The sequence below is a fragment of the Aquarana catesbeiana genome, linkage group LG10, assembly GCF_042186555.1.
Source record: "Aquarana catesbeiana isolate 2022-GZ linkage group LG10, ASM4218655v1, whole genome shotgun sequence".
NCBI classification, from domain to species: domain Eukaryota; kingdom Metazoa; phylum Chordata; class Amphibia; order Anura; family Ranidae; genus Aquarana; species Aquarana catesbeiana.
The window spans coordinates 30,214,246-30,229,333 of NC_133333.1; the positions used below are offsets into that span (position 1 = coordinate 30,214,246).

Sequence of the window (15,088 nt, forward strand, 5' to 3'; positions counted from 1 at the left end):
ATTACAAGCATGCTTTTGCGAATTATTCTCGCAGTCCAAGGTTTTACTGTAAATACTTTTTGCAGTATTGGGCATAATAAATGTATTATCATGTTTGCAAAAACAATAAGCCTGTTGGTCAATACACAAAATAATTGTTTTCAAAATAGAGTATATATCAAACTTTAATTCAGTTAATTTCATTATCTCTCATTAACCACTTACGGACCGCCCGCCGCAGTTTTACGACGGCTCTTTGAAGGAGGATATCGTTGTTATGGCAGCAACTAGCTGCCATAACCCCGGTATCCTTTTCTTTAGCGGGCGGTCCGCTACAAGATAACGGATTCGCCGCAAGATCACTTTTATCGGTGGTGGGAGAGGGGGCGCCCCTCCTGCCGTGATCCGGTGCCCTCCGCTGCTTACTGGAGCCATCCGCAGTGGCGGAGGTGATCGCGTCTTGTCTCCTGCTTGGTATGGAGACGAGTGAGGGGAAGATGGCCCCCACCCATCTCCATACAATTGCTGGGCGGAAAACGTCACTTTCGCCCACAGCTCTTAACCACCTCAATACAGTGCATTTTCGCCCCCTTCCTGCCCAAGCCATTTTTCAGCTTTCAGCGCTGTCACATTTTGAATGACAATTGCGCGGTCATACAACACTATACCCAAATGAAATTGTTATCATTTTTTTCCCCACAAATAGAGCTTTCTTTTAGTGGTATTTGATCACCTCTGCGGTTTTTATTTTTTGCGCTATAAACAAAAGAAGAGTGACAAGTTTACAAAAAAACACAATAATTTTTACCTTTTGCGATAATAAATATCCAATTTTTTTTTCTTTAAAACAAATTTTTTCTCAGTTTAGGCCGATATGTATTCTTCTACATATTTTTGGTAAAAAAAATTGCAATAAGCGTATATAGATTGGTTTGCGCAAAAGTTATAGCGTCTACAAAATAGGAGATAGATTTATAACATTTTTATTTTTTTTATATTTTTTTACTAGTAATGGCGGCGATCTGCGATTTTTATTGTGACTGCAATATTGCGGCGGACATATCGGACACTTTTGACACATATTTGGGACCATTCACATTTATACAGCGATCCGTGCTATAAAAATGCATTGATTACTGTATAAATGTGACAGGCAGGGAAGGGGTTAACACTAGGTGGTGATGGAGGGGTTAACTGTGTTGCTAGGGAGTGATTCTAATTGTAGGGGGTGGGGACTCACTAGGGGAGGAGACCGATCGGTGTTCCTCTGTACTGGGAACACACCATCGGTCTCCTCTCCTCTGACAGGAATGTGGATCTGTGTATTTACACACACAGATCCACGGTCCTGCTGTATTACCGGTAATTGCGGGTGCCCGGCGGACATCGCGGCCGCCGGGCATGCGCACCAGGTGCCCAGTGACACGGTGGGCGTGCGCGAACGCCGTCGGCGGAGTGCGCGCGCCCCCTGGTGTGCTGGGAATGCGAGGCCGTCATATGACGCCCGCCCGCCACGAGAGCTGCGCCGCCTGGCCGTCAATTGACGGCCGGCGATCAGCAAGCAGTTAAAGGGGCATTTTTTTAAATGATTTTTTTAAAAGACAATTTTTTTTTAATTATTGCATTTTAGTGATAATATGAGATGTGAGGTCTTTTTGACCCCAGATCTCATATTTAAAAGGTCCTGCCATGTTTTTTTCTATTACAAGGGATGTTTACAAAAATTTTTTTTAAACGCTCCCTGTCCCGCCAAGCTCGCGTGCAGAAGCGAACGCATACGTGAGTAGCGCCCGCATATGAAAACAGCGTTCAAACCACACATGTGAGGTATCGCTGCGATCGGTATAGTGAGAGCAATAATTCTAGCCCTGGACCTCCTCTGTAACTCAAAACATGCAACCTGTAGAATTTTTTAAACGTCGCCTATGGAGATTTTTAAGGGTAAAAGTTTGTCGCCATTCCACGAGCGGGCGCAATTTTGAAGCGTGACATGTTGGGTATCAGTTTACTCGACGTAACATTATCTTTCACAATATAAAAAAAATTGGGCTAACTTTACTGTTGTCTTATTTTTAACTCAAAAAATGTTATTTTTTCCAAAAAAAGTGCGCTTGTAAGACCGCTGTGCAAATACGGTGTGACAGAAAGTATTGTAACGACCTCCATTTTATTCTCTAGGGTGTTAGAAAAAAAATGTATAATGTTTGGGGGTTCTAAGTGATTTTCTAGCAAAAAAAAAAATTTTAACTTGTAAACAACAAATCTCAGAAAGAGGCTCAGTCCTTAAGTGGTTAATCGTGTTTGTAACTTTTTCCAAAACATGAATAATGAGGAAAAAACATTCCACATTCCACATCCACATTTTCAGCAAAGTACATAGCTTTAGTAAAAAAAACTACTGATTTGTAAAGGTGTATAATACCACAATGAAATGGTTTCTTGGTTTCCAGAACACCATTATTAGAAGGATCTCAATGTTAATTATGCCCCCGAAGGACTTTGTATGGACTGGGGTAGGGACCCAACATCACTTTTTTCTTTATTTTTCCGGTGCCAGCAATTGCAACCACAAGTTATTTTAAACAGGATTTGACTCGTTTTTTTTTCTTTAGAAATGTCAGTTAGTTTTGCTGCAGCATGTTCTGTATATGCTACAGATGTGCCAATTTACAGGCACATTAAGGCGATTATTGTTGCACTTTAAGCATCATTAAAATCACTACGCCTGAAAAAACTATTGTTTAAAAAAAATAATAATAACATTTATTGATACATGTCCCTCAGGTCAGTACCCAGACCCCCTTACCCCTTTTATGGCCAATTACTTGCATATAAGCCTTCAAAATGGGCACTTTAGATTTGTCCTGTTCAACTCCCATAGACTTCAATGGGGCTTGCCGTTAGGGTTAAAACATTTCCCCTGTTGGGAAGTTCTGCTGTGAACCAAACAGGGGAGTGTTCGGCCCATCCCTATAAATGGCTTCAAACATGCTTGGGACAAACAGATCTATACTGATCTATACTCAGACAAAAAAGTTGAAAAATAAAAATGGGCAGACTCGATGGACTACTCAGTCTTTTTTCTGCCATCGCTTTTCTATGTTTCTCTGCTTCTATGACTTGGGGTATTCATATTCACAATCCTATCAAGGAAAACTAGAGATACATAAAAGTGTATAGGCAAGGCATCAAAGCAGAAGGAAAGTTACTCAAATATGCTGGTTGGAAAACATATACACTTCAATAGGAGTATTAGTTGGATGTTATACTGTACACTATTGGAGTTTCTAAGAAATACCAGAAAATTGTAAGCAAAACCTAGGAATTTTTGTTTTCTATGAGTTGATCCAGGGAAAATCCGATTGCCTCTTGGGGGATCACAAAGGATTTTTTTCCCCTGCTGTAGAAAATAGGATCATGCTTTGCTGGGGTTTTTCACCTTCCTCTGGATCAACTGTGGGTATAGGATTGTGTATATAGGATTGTATGATTTAGATTTTTGATTTTTTTTTATTGGTTGAACTAGATGGACTTGTGTCTTTTGTCAACCTGACTAACTATGTAACTATATATGATGCATTTAATAACTCTAGACAGAGAATGATCTGGTATACAATCTTGGGCATGACTATAATTTTGAGAAAGTTTTCTTTACCAAAGCAAGAGCTAAGTACGGTATATCTTGACAGTTTTTAGGTATTATTTGATATTCTCTAGTAGAGGTAATACATTTGTTTTATATAGCCAATACTTCTTTGCAGCTGTCTTAATTTAATTTGCTTGGTTGATTTACTGAAGGCAAATAGGCTGATTACTTTACAAGGGGATTTTCTCTTAGCTGAGTGAATGCGGTGAAGATCTGTTGACTTTCATCATTCAAATCACATGCAAACAATAATACTGTTTTTTTTTTTTTTTTAATCAACGTGAAATATTACCAAATTTACTAAGCTAAGAATAAATTCACTTGCAAAGTGAATGCCTCCTTGCAAAATGAACAGCCTATTTGCCTTTAATAAACTAGCCGCACAATGGTAAAAAATGCACTGTTCCTTTTCATTAAAGATTATGTTAAACAATTCAGATGTGTTTAACCAGTTGCTGCCCACCCAGAATACATTTACTGAGGGTGGCATGGGCAGGCCGGATCACGTATATGTAAGTCATCCAACCTCCTCCAGGTTAGGTGCCAGCAGCATGCCAATCCCGTGACCGCTGTGTCCGGGGGCTCCAACAATGAATTTTATCCATAACGGCTGTGATTCCTATATATTACATATTTAAACCCAACGCCCACTTTATTAGATACACTTTGCTAGCTTCGGGTTGGACCCCTTTTTGCCTTTAGAACTGCCCTCATTCTTCATGGCATAGATTCAACATGGTGTTGGAAACATTCCTTAGAGAATTTGGTCCATGGTGACATGATAGCATCATGCGTGTACTGCAGATTTGTTGGCTACAGATTTGTCATGTTCAAGGAACCAGTGGTGAGATGATTGGAGCTTTGTGACATGGTGCATTATCCTGCTGGAAGGAGCCATCAGAAGATGGGGACACTGTAGTCATAAAGGGATGGACATGGTCAGCAACAATATTCAGGAAGGCCGTGGCATTTAAACGATGCTCAATTGGTACTAAGGGGCCCAAAGTGCCAAGAAAATATCCCCCACACTATTACACCACCAGCCTGAATCGTTGATACAAGGCAGGATGGATCCATGCTTTCGTGTTGTTTATGCCAAATTCTGACTCTACCATCTGACTGTCGCCATCAGACTCATCAGACCAATCAACGTTTTTCCTATCTTCTATTATCCAATTTTTGGTGAGCCTGTGCAAATTGTAGCCTCAGTTTCCCATTCTTGGCTGAAAAGAGTTGCACCCAGTGTGGTCTTCTTCTGCTGTAGCCCATCTGCTTCAGTGCCCGTTGTGTTTTGCGTTCAGAGATGGTATTCTGCAGACTTTGGTTGTAACATGTGGCTATTTGAGTTACTGTTGTCTTTCTATCATCTGGAACCGGTCTGCCCATTCTCCTCTGACCTCTGACACCAACAAGGCATTTGTTCTTTGTGAAAATCCAAGTAGATCAGCAGTTTTTGAAATACTCAGACCAGCCCATCTGGCACCAACAACCATGCCACGTTCAAAGTCCCATAAATCCCCTTTCTTTCCCATTCTGATGCTTTGAACTTCAGCAAGTTGACGTCACCATGTCTAGATGCCTAAATGCATTGAGTTGCTGCCATGTGATTGGCTGATTAGCAATTTGTGGTACCAAACAATTGAACCGGTGTACCTAATAAAGTGGCTGATGAGTGTATGGGCATTAGGATCTCAAGACCTAATCTGAGAGGAGCTGCATCCACTTCACCTGGTGTTCCCCACCACTATCCTGGTCCCCTTTTGTGTTAAATGACGGTTGGGGGTCTAGTCAGCGCAACAACCTTTTTATTTTCTTTGCAATATAACAAAGATTTGCTTTTGGGTTTAATACCACTGTAATCTTACTAGGGTTATGTTTTGTATTAGAAACTCTCATATTAGTATTTGATTCCATAAAATCATTGTTCATGTTAAACTTTAGTATTGTAATGTACAAAAACTTTTTGAAATATTTTTCTGGAAAATACTTGTTTCCTAGTTTAGGTTTAATACACTATAAACAGTATATATTGGAGATAATATTTTTATGTGTGGCTAACAGTTTATCACATTTATTTTTCAATTTATAATTTTTAAATGTGTAAAAAATTAAGTATGTCTCATACTTTTTATCCTCTATTGTTATTAGATTTTTAAAACATAGGCAAAAACACAGCGCCTTGAGTTAAAAAAGGAAGAGAAGCTGCTAGCACTCAAAATCAAGATACAAACTCAAAGATAATCATGAGCAACAGTGAAGAGCTAGGGTAAGTATCAGGTCAAAAATTGATGTATAAATCACAAACATAGGTTACAAAGGAAGAACAGAAACAAAAAAAAGTCCTTAAAATAGGTTTCAACTGTATAAAAAAGTCTACAAAACCAGTGTGTTAAATCCGCCTCTGTGTTCCGTGCAATAGACACAGCAGGTGAAGGGAAGCAATTGGTGAAAAGAAGATCCCGTTCCGCACCCAATGTGAGTTATACACACTGCTTACCAGATACAAATGACCACTGAATTACAGGTAGTCCGACAGGGCGCAAGGAAATAAGGTCTCCCTCAAACCACACAGGCTGTGTCCACTCTCACCGTTCCAGTGGGACTCATAGCTAAAAGCAAAGATTTGTTTCCATAGTGTGATATGATATCACTGATTTATTGGTAAAACAAAATATTGCACTTACAGGAATCCAGATAAAAAACGGCATGTTCGTATAATCCTCATATGTCATGTGGTGTCCCTACGGGCTTCTTTACAGGCTCCACCCTACGTGTTTTTCCACAAATTACGTCGCCTGGGGATGGGCCGGAATGACGCATCATCACGTGTATCAACTATGTATAGAGCGGTGGCACCATTTTAACTGTTGCCAGCTAATTGCCCATAATAAAAGAATCACAGGATATAACAGGAAGAGAAGCTAGACAAAAAAGGACCCTCAACAAAACAAAACTAAAATACTGACATCTTGTGGGATAAAATGAATATACACACAATAATATATGCTATTTTTACATTTTTAAAGTTACCACCCAGAGAGAGACCAGCTATATAGGGACACCGCATTACAAAGCATCTTCATATTTTATAAGACTACCTTTCAATCCAATAAAATGTATAGAATTATGTAAAACGCATATACAGAAATATATATAAAAACCACTACAGGGAATCCATTTAATTCAGAAATCAAGCATTATTAATGACGCAATTTATATCCCAGTCGACATTTAAGCCAAATGGAACATATGATTTCCTATCAAAAATCCAGCGGGTCTCAAGCCTGGAAATAGACCTGACCATATTTGATCCCCTCCAATGGGGCATAACTCTATCAATAGCAAAAAAGGAGGTACCCGCTAGACTCTTGTCATAACGTCTGGCATAATGTTTAGATAAATTGTGCCCCTTAAAATCCCTTTTGATATTACCCACATGTTCAACTAGACATACCGTACATGTAATTCTCGTTTAGTATGGCCAATATATTGTTTGGAACATGGCCATTGGCTCATATAAACAACATATTGGGAGGTGCATATAATAAACTTATCAATGTCATAAATTATTTGCGTTTGTGTTGATTGGAAAGATAAGCTACCTAAAGTTGAGTTAATCTAACAAGTATTGCACCTCCTGCAAGGGAAAAAACATTTCATAGACTGAAAAACTACACCGTTCTAAGAGGATCAATAATATTGGGGGCAATTTATATCATAAAGCTGGGGCACCCTTAAATACCAGTTGCTTGGCTGACATTGCTTCTAGCTCCAGATCCTGCTTGCTCTTCTACTACGCTGTTCTCTGGCTCCCTGACGTTTTGGCTTCTCTGACTATCCATTCCGGTTGGCTATGTTTTGACTACGTTTACTCTGTTTTCCTTTTTTTATTATTATTAACCACTTGCCACTTGCCGACCACTGCATGCTGATATACATCGGCACAATGGCAGCGGTGGGAAAATGGGAGTAGCTATACATCCCCTTTAATTGGCGGGGCTAGTGGGCGCGCGTTTGCCCACATACAGCGTGACCGTGCCCGCTGGACCCGATGACTCGACGTCTGCCGGTGTCCCGACGATGGTGTCATGGATCCCTAGAACGGGGAAGTGCCTATGTAAACAAGGCATTTCCCCGTTCTGCCTTGTGACATGACAGAGATCACTGCTCCCTGTCATTGGGAGCAGTGACCGCTGTCATGTAAGTGGAAGCCCATCCCCCCCACAGTTAGAACCACTCCCTAGGACACACTTAAACCCTTGATCGCCCCCAGTGTTTAACCCCTTCACTGCCAGTGTCATTTACACAGTAATCAGTGCATTTTTATAGCACTGATCGCTGTATAAATGACAATGGTCCCAAAATAGTGTCAAAAGTGTCCGATGTGTCTGCCATAATGTCGCAGTCTCCAATAAAATCGCAGATCGCCCCCATTACTAATAAAAAACATTAATAGTAAAAATACCATAAAACTATCCCCTATTTTGTAGACGCTATAACTTTTGCTCAAACGAATCAATATACACGTATTGTGATTTTTTTTTACCAAAAATATGTAGAAGAATACATATCGGCCTAAACTGAGGAAAAAAAATGTATTTTTATATATTTTTGGGGGATATTTATTATATCAAAAAGTAAAAAACATTGCTTTTTTTTTTTTTTTTTTTTTTTTTTACAAAATTGTTGCTCTTTTTTTGTTTATAGTGCAAAAATATAAAAACCGCAGACATGATCAAATACCTCCAAACGAAAGCGCTATTTGTGGGGAAAAAAGGACATCAATTTTTTTTGGGTGCAAAGTCCCACGACTGCGCAATTGTCAGTTAAAGCGACGCAGTGCCGAATCGCAAAAGGTGCTCTGGTCAGGAAGGGGGTAAAATCTTCCGGGGCTGAAGCAGTTAAACAAGTGTGATTTAACTGTACTTCTGTCTCAGTCTGATTCATGGCTTCTGACAGTAACATGGTTCTTCTATCCAAATTACAATCTGCTTCTTAACGGTCTCCAAATTATACTAACCACTCTATACCCAGTTCCCCACCACTGCGCCTCGGAGAAACAAACTTAATAGATATTATCAATAGTTGATGTAAACACTTTTGGAATTGGGAGAACTTTTTCTGGCACAAATGTACATGAACATTATTTAGTGTCACTGGATCACGTTCATTTACTTATATATTTTGTTCACTATTTTGGATTTTTGATACACAATAATTTCACATTTTTTGTATTTTCACCATACAAGGATTGTATATATATGTAAATTTGAGCAGTATTGGCACGGTGCTATTTTCTGTATATTTATTTGATGTTCACTAATATTATATATTTTATAATTGTTTTTGGTGGTATACACTTATAAATAGGTGTTCATTAGTAGAGTAATGTAATCACTGGAAAGGGTGAGATTGATATTTTTAGGGAGCGCTACATTATCCAAATTACAAACTGTGGCAATTGTATCATCAATGGTCTTTTCAGAATAACCCTTCTCAAGAAATCTAGATTTCAAAATAACATCCTGTTGGTAAATATCAGTCACCTCTGTACAGAATGTAGTGACAAGAAGAATAGTGCGCTAATCCTTACAAATGGTGAATCAATTAAAATATCCAAAAACACATAATGACATTGTCTGAATAGATGGCACCATATATAAAAAGACACTAATATACGAAATTAAAAAAATATATATATGTGTTTGAAAAAAAATTGTGTATAATATAATACTGTATATATATAAAATTTCACATGCAATCCAACATTAATATGCAAATTCTTCTGTGATAAACATTATTTGGTTCACTCCAGGTTCCATTCCTCACATACAGACCATCCGCTGTTAGTTAATGGATCCTGTGTATTCCTCTCTGTACACCTTGGAACCCACTCCTTAGAGTCAAATGCTCAAAGCAAACTAATAGAACAGCTGTCTTCGAGCATTATACTATAACAGGCATTGTACAAGATATATAAAATGTGAGTGGACTATTTTATGTTTAAATAAACAAGCATTGTTTTTACATTCTTGAGCGATGATGCTTTTTTGTTCGCTTTGAACATTTAACCCTGAGGAGATGGTCCATTCCAATGTGGTTGATCTCTTATTCACATCATTAAAGCATGATTTGACCCAAGAGGGGGCTATAGATGAGGTGAGCAGGCATTGCACTCAGAGGTGGCGGTGATAGTTTTTCTTCAAATCACACACTTGTAATATTAATGTGAGGCACGGAACCTGGAGTGAACTAATTAACGTTTATTACAGAAGAATCTGACTATTAATTTTGGATTGCATGTGGATTTTTATATTTTATATTTTGCACATTTTTTATATATATTATATATATTTTTATATATATACTGTATATATATATATATATATATATATTTTTTTTTTTTTTTTTTTTTCTTCATATATTGGTGTCTTTTTATATATGGTACCATCTATTCACACAATGTCATTATGTGTTTTTGGATATTTTAATTGATTCATCATTTCTAAGGATTAGCGCACTATTATTCTTATCACATATACTGTATACTATTTGTGTTAGATCACTATTAAATTGTTGCAGCTGCTCCATATAACTACATTAGTTCATCTTACATAGCAGCACTTCGGGATATTTACTATATTATCAATTTCTGTACAGAATATAATATAATAAATTGTAATAACACATATACAAAGTGGTAACCCCCAACTGCTGATTGTCAAGCCCTACAACCATGGATCCTTGATTGTTGTTTTTTTTTCAGCCTGGGATATCCAACTCATTTCAAAATGGGCAATTTCATGTCATCTTCAGGGATATGACACCACTCTGCAACACAAACGTTCATTTGTAATCCAATGTCAACAAATGTTTTCACAATTAAAAAGTATATATCAATCAAAAATGTATATCTGCAAATAAAAACAACACTTACATAGTATGCTCTTTTGCTAGCCCTAGGTGTCCACCATGCCTCCAAAGACAAGACCATTGCCTCCAAGACCATCCCCCTTAACACATAAGGAATGCTGGGCTAATGCTCCCAACTGCCACCACATGAAAAAAAAGGGAGAAAAAAATATTTATGTACATTTTAGTAAGGCTGTACCTCCCAGTATAGCGGGGCCTATATATGCTCTTATGGAGACTCTATTGTATAAGAAAAAGCTAAAAAATGTTTTCTTTACTATACTTATATCAGAGCATTATTGCAAACCCTCAAATGGGGACAATGGGGGACCCCCAAACCCAGATAAATATTTGGATGAAATAATAAGCGGTTAAATGCATACTGGGATTTTTGGGTTATATCACTAGTGCCCATTTTTATCTATATTGGTGGTATATATAACAAGGGTGAGGGCAACCACACCATCAGTTATATGAACTTTTTTTCTTTAAGAGTTCATGCACACAAGACATTTTAAAAACGCCAGTGCTACAGCAGCGCTAAAAATGTTTTTTCGCAGTTAGCCACGTTTTTACATTAGCATTATTGCACATTTTTCCGCGTTTTTGTGCGTTTTCTAGCGTTTTTGGGAGTTAGCGTGTTTGGGCATTTTTTCCATTAAAAACACTCCCATAATGTAAAAACGCCTAAAAACGTCAAACACGGCTAAACACGGCTTGACACATTTTGCTGCGTTTAGCCACGTTTTTTGACACTTTTCCTTTTTACAGCTTGTTTTTACTGCTCCTGGAAGCACAGGCTGTCGTTTTTTTCTACTTCCCCTAAACGCTTATGCCTCCAAACGCCTCTGACAGTTTATGTGTGCATGGACACATAGGCTAACATGGAGGGGCATTTAGAGGCAGTTAAAAAAACGTCAAACGCCCCTAACAGCATCTGTAAAAACATCTTGTGTGCATGAGCCCTAAACATTACTGACTTTTGGCTTTTATCCAGAGGCTAGAGATCCTGCAGCAACCAAGTTCTTATGGTCTGGAGCTAAGTGTCCCAAATTTGGAGTTTAAAATTAGTGATACATCTTTTCTGTTTTAACAGGAGTTCACATGATTATAATCCATTCACTACTGGCACCATGAATAAAACATATGGGGAGGAGGCATACCAAGCCACCAAAATTTTTACCATCTCCTGTTACTGTATCTCCTTCATTGTGGGAATCATAGGAAATCTATTGGTAATACAGATCTCCGGCTTTAAGATGAAAAACGTTGGTGCAGTGTGGTTCCTGAACTTGGCCATCGCTGACTTCATATTCTGCCTTTCTCTTCCTTTTCGTGTAATAGAATGGCTGGCTGTTTCTGATTTTGAGAAAGACAGACATTACATAAATGATTTACCTGTATATTTATCTATCCTTAACTTTATCATGATGACCATGAACTCCGCTGTTAGTGTGACTTTCTTAACAGCCATTAGTGTTGACCGCTGTGTGTCCATCATGTGGCCACTTTGGGCTAAAGTGCACCGAACACGGAGATTAGTCAGGATTGTATCAGTCTTTCTTTGGCTTGTTCCTATGATTGCTGTGTTTTTTATTAATGTGTTTACATTTAGATATAAAAGTCCTTTTTTAGCTGTCCTACCCTTACAATACATATCTGATAGTTACGGTATTAATAAATATTTAGATAGATCTATATCTATGACAATATCCAAAATTATTTTCATGTTTGGGATACCTTTGATCATCATCCTTATTTGTTATGGCCTTATTGTCTTCAAACTACATTACAATAAATTTAAAAGACGAAAAGCATTTCAAAGAACTTTCAGGATCATCATTGCAGTAGTGGTTTGCTTTTTCATCTGCTGGTTTCCATTCAGCACATGGCCAGTCCTAGCATGGCTTATGGGGATTAGTGAAACACTTCCCGATTTCATAATAAGTCATGTTTGCCTTTGCTTGATCTCAGTCAGCAGTTGCATCAATCCCATTCTTTATGTCTTACTGGGCCAAGCACGTGGGGCCAATTATAAAAAATCCATAAAGGCCAGACTGGAAAATGCAATGAGTGAATCGCCTGAAGAGAGGTGAAGTGCAGAAAACCTGTTCCACCAATGTAAACTTGTCTCATCCACTCCTTCTTTAAGTACCGATTTCCCCCTACCTTATGTACCACCAATCACCCCAAAGGTGCACTGTTGATAGACCTAGGCAGATGTTTATGTTACTATCACTAAAATTACATATATTACCTTTATGTTACTGTATTTTTAATTATATTACTATTCCTGATATATTTCTCTACATCCTGTGCCAATTACTATAAACATTTTGAATTTCATTAAAGCACATGTCTTTAGATAAAGTTATTCTTCATGGTTTTTTTTCTCTTGGTACTACAGACAGCAGAAGGTGCAAGAATATGTGTGTGTGTGTGTGTGTGTGTATGTATGTGGGATACAAGTAGTTTCAGGCAACTGAATAACACCCAGTGGAAACGGGTAAGTTGCCACCACTTGCCCTGTTGCAAGCAAACCTGTATTTTGCCCATTCAGGGCAAAGTAACAGGTCATCTTTATTCAATTGTTTTTTATTAAATTTTATAATGCATACAAAATCTTCCATATCATTTCAAATACAAAGATACAAAACATTCAGAAAAAATACATACACATATACAAGTACAAAACAAAAACAAAGAAATAGAGGTACTGCACCCTTTGCTCCCGATCCCTGAAAAAAAAAAAAAGGGGGCCCCCACTCCCCCTCTCCTTTCCTCCCCACTTAGTGTATCTCCCCTCCTCCCCCTCCCCTCCCTCTCCAACCCTCCTTCCCCTCTCCCCTCCCCCCACCCCTCTCCTTTCTTTTAAATTTATGATATATATACACCCACCTCTCCCCCCCCCCCAATCTCCTTATTCCTTACCGTAAAGTGCCTATCTCCCATTCTACATTCTATTTTACTCTAATCAAATTATTAGTTCAACAAATACACTCCACAACTTCTTTCTTATGTATTGAATGCTCTTGGCAAGTATCTCAATTATATATATACATAAGTGAGTCTGTGAACCTCCCATACCCTTTTTTTAATTTATTTATGAAGTGGAGAGAGTCCTATCTCTCAACCACCACTATATACCCTTAATAACGTGCACTCTTCATGAGGGATCGGAAGAGAAGGGGGGAAGAGAAAGGAGAAAAAAAAGGAGGGGGGGGTTAGTTAAGGGAAGGGGCCACGTGCAGAACTTCTAAATACTACCCTCACTTCCCATATAGCTCACGTATACTGGAGATTGTTTAAATTCCAACCATCCCTTCCAAATATTAGCAAATCTTAATTCAGAGTCACTTTGCAAATGAATTACTTCTTCCATTAGCCTGATCTTATTTACCTCCCTAAGCCACTCCTTCATTGTCGGTACCTTCTTTGACCCCCATTGTTTGGGGATTAATGCCTTCGCTGCATTCAACATATGGGGAGTAATTGTTGCTCTATATTTCTTCCTTGTGGAATCCATTGCATGAAACAGGCATTGCCACGGATCTAACCCTAAATTTCATTAAAGCACATGTCTTTAGATAAAGTTATTATTCATGTTTTTTTTTTCTCTTGGTACTACAGACAGCAGAAGGTGCAAGAATATGTGTGTGTGTGTATGTATGTATGTGGGATACAAGTAGTTACAGGCAACTGACTAACACCCAGTGGAAACAGGTAAGTTAACCAAAAAGAATAAAAAATGACTGCGCTTCCCTACACCCCCAAGCTGCAGTTCTAATTCATAGGTACAAGAATCAGATATATAAAACAATTAACAGAACCGCGCTAGAAAACTAAAGTGAATAAAATTCCCATCAACCAGAATATCTCAAATATTGTGTTAAAATCAAAACAACATAATATATACTAAACCCAAATATCAACACAACATGATTGTGATTAATTAGATAGTTACAGAATATTGTGACTGTATTAAAAAAACTTTAAAGCAAATAAATTATAAGAGGTGATAAAAAAGAATAAGTCCGTGACTGATAGTGACTTCAAATAAAAACAGTCCTTAATTTAGATAATTCCACCAGTAATGATTGAAGCATCAAATAGACAAAAACATCTCGTGAGAAGGATCCACCACCTATAAAGATGTACGCTTACCGGAGGTAAGCTTAATCAAAGCTTATATTCACAATCCAATCTGCGGGGACACCACCATCGGTCTCAGCATGGGGGGAGGATCACCCGGAACTTTCCGTCATAGAGGCCAAAATTCTTGTGTGTGATTCTGTGGCCGTAAGCATACCTGGAATCCCGCTTGTGTGAATGGCCCATGGTTCATTCACACAAGCGGGATTCCAGGTATGCTTACGGCCACAGAATCACACACAAGAATTTTGGCCTCTATGACGGAGAGTTCCGGGTGATCCTCCCCCCATGCTGAGACCGATGGTGGTGTCCCCGCAGATTGGATTGTGAATATAAGCTTTGATTAAGCTTACCTCTGGTAAGCATACATCTTTATAGGTGGTGGATCCTTCTCACAAG

At 38.4% G+C, this 15,088-nt stretch overlaps 1 protein-coding gene across 4 annotated transcripts in view; it reads left to right on the forward strand.

The window, feature by feature from the left end:
• LOC141109988 (C3a anaphylatoxin chemotactic receptor-like) overlaps positions 1–12,886 on the forward strand; it is a 41,305-nt gene extending 28,419 nt beyond the window's left edge. For all 4 annotated transcript variants that reach the window (XM_073601240.1, XM_073601237.1, XM_073601241.1 and 1 more), the window contains 2 exons: positions 5,789–5,891; positions 11,634–12,886. In XM_073601240.1, coding sequence (XP_073457341.1) covers positions 5,869–5,891; positions 11,634–12,633 — 1,023 coding nt within the window. In that variant the 5' untranslated portion in view covers positions 5,789–5,868 and the 3' untranslated portion in view covers positions 12,634–12,886. The remainder of the gene's footprint in view (positions 1–5,788; positions 5,892–11,633) is intronic.
• Positions 12,887–15,088: the final 2,202 nt, after the last annotated feature.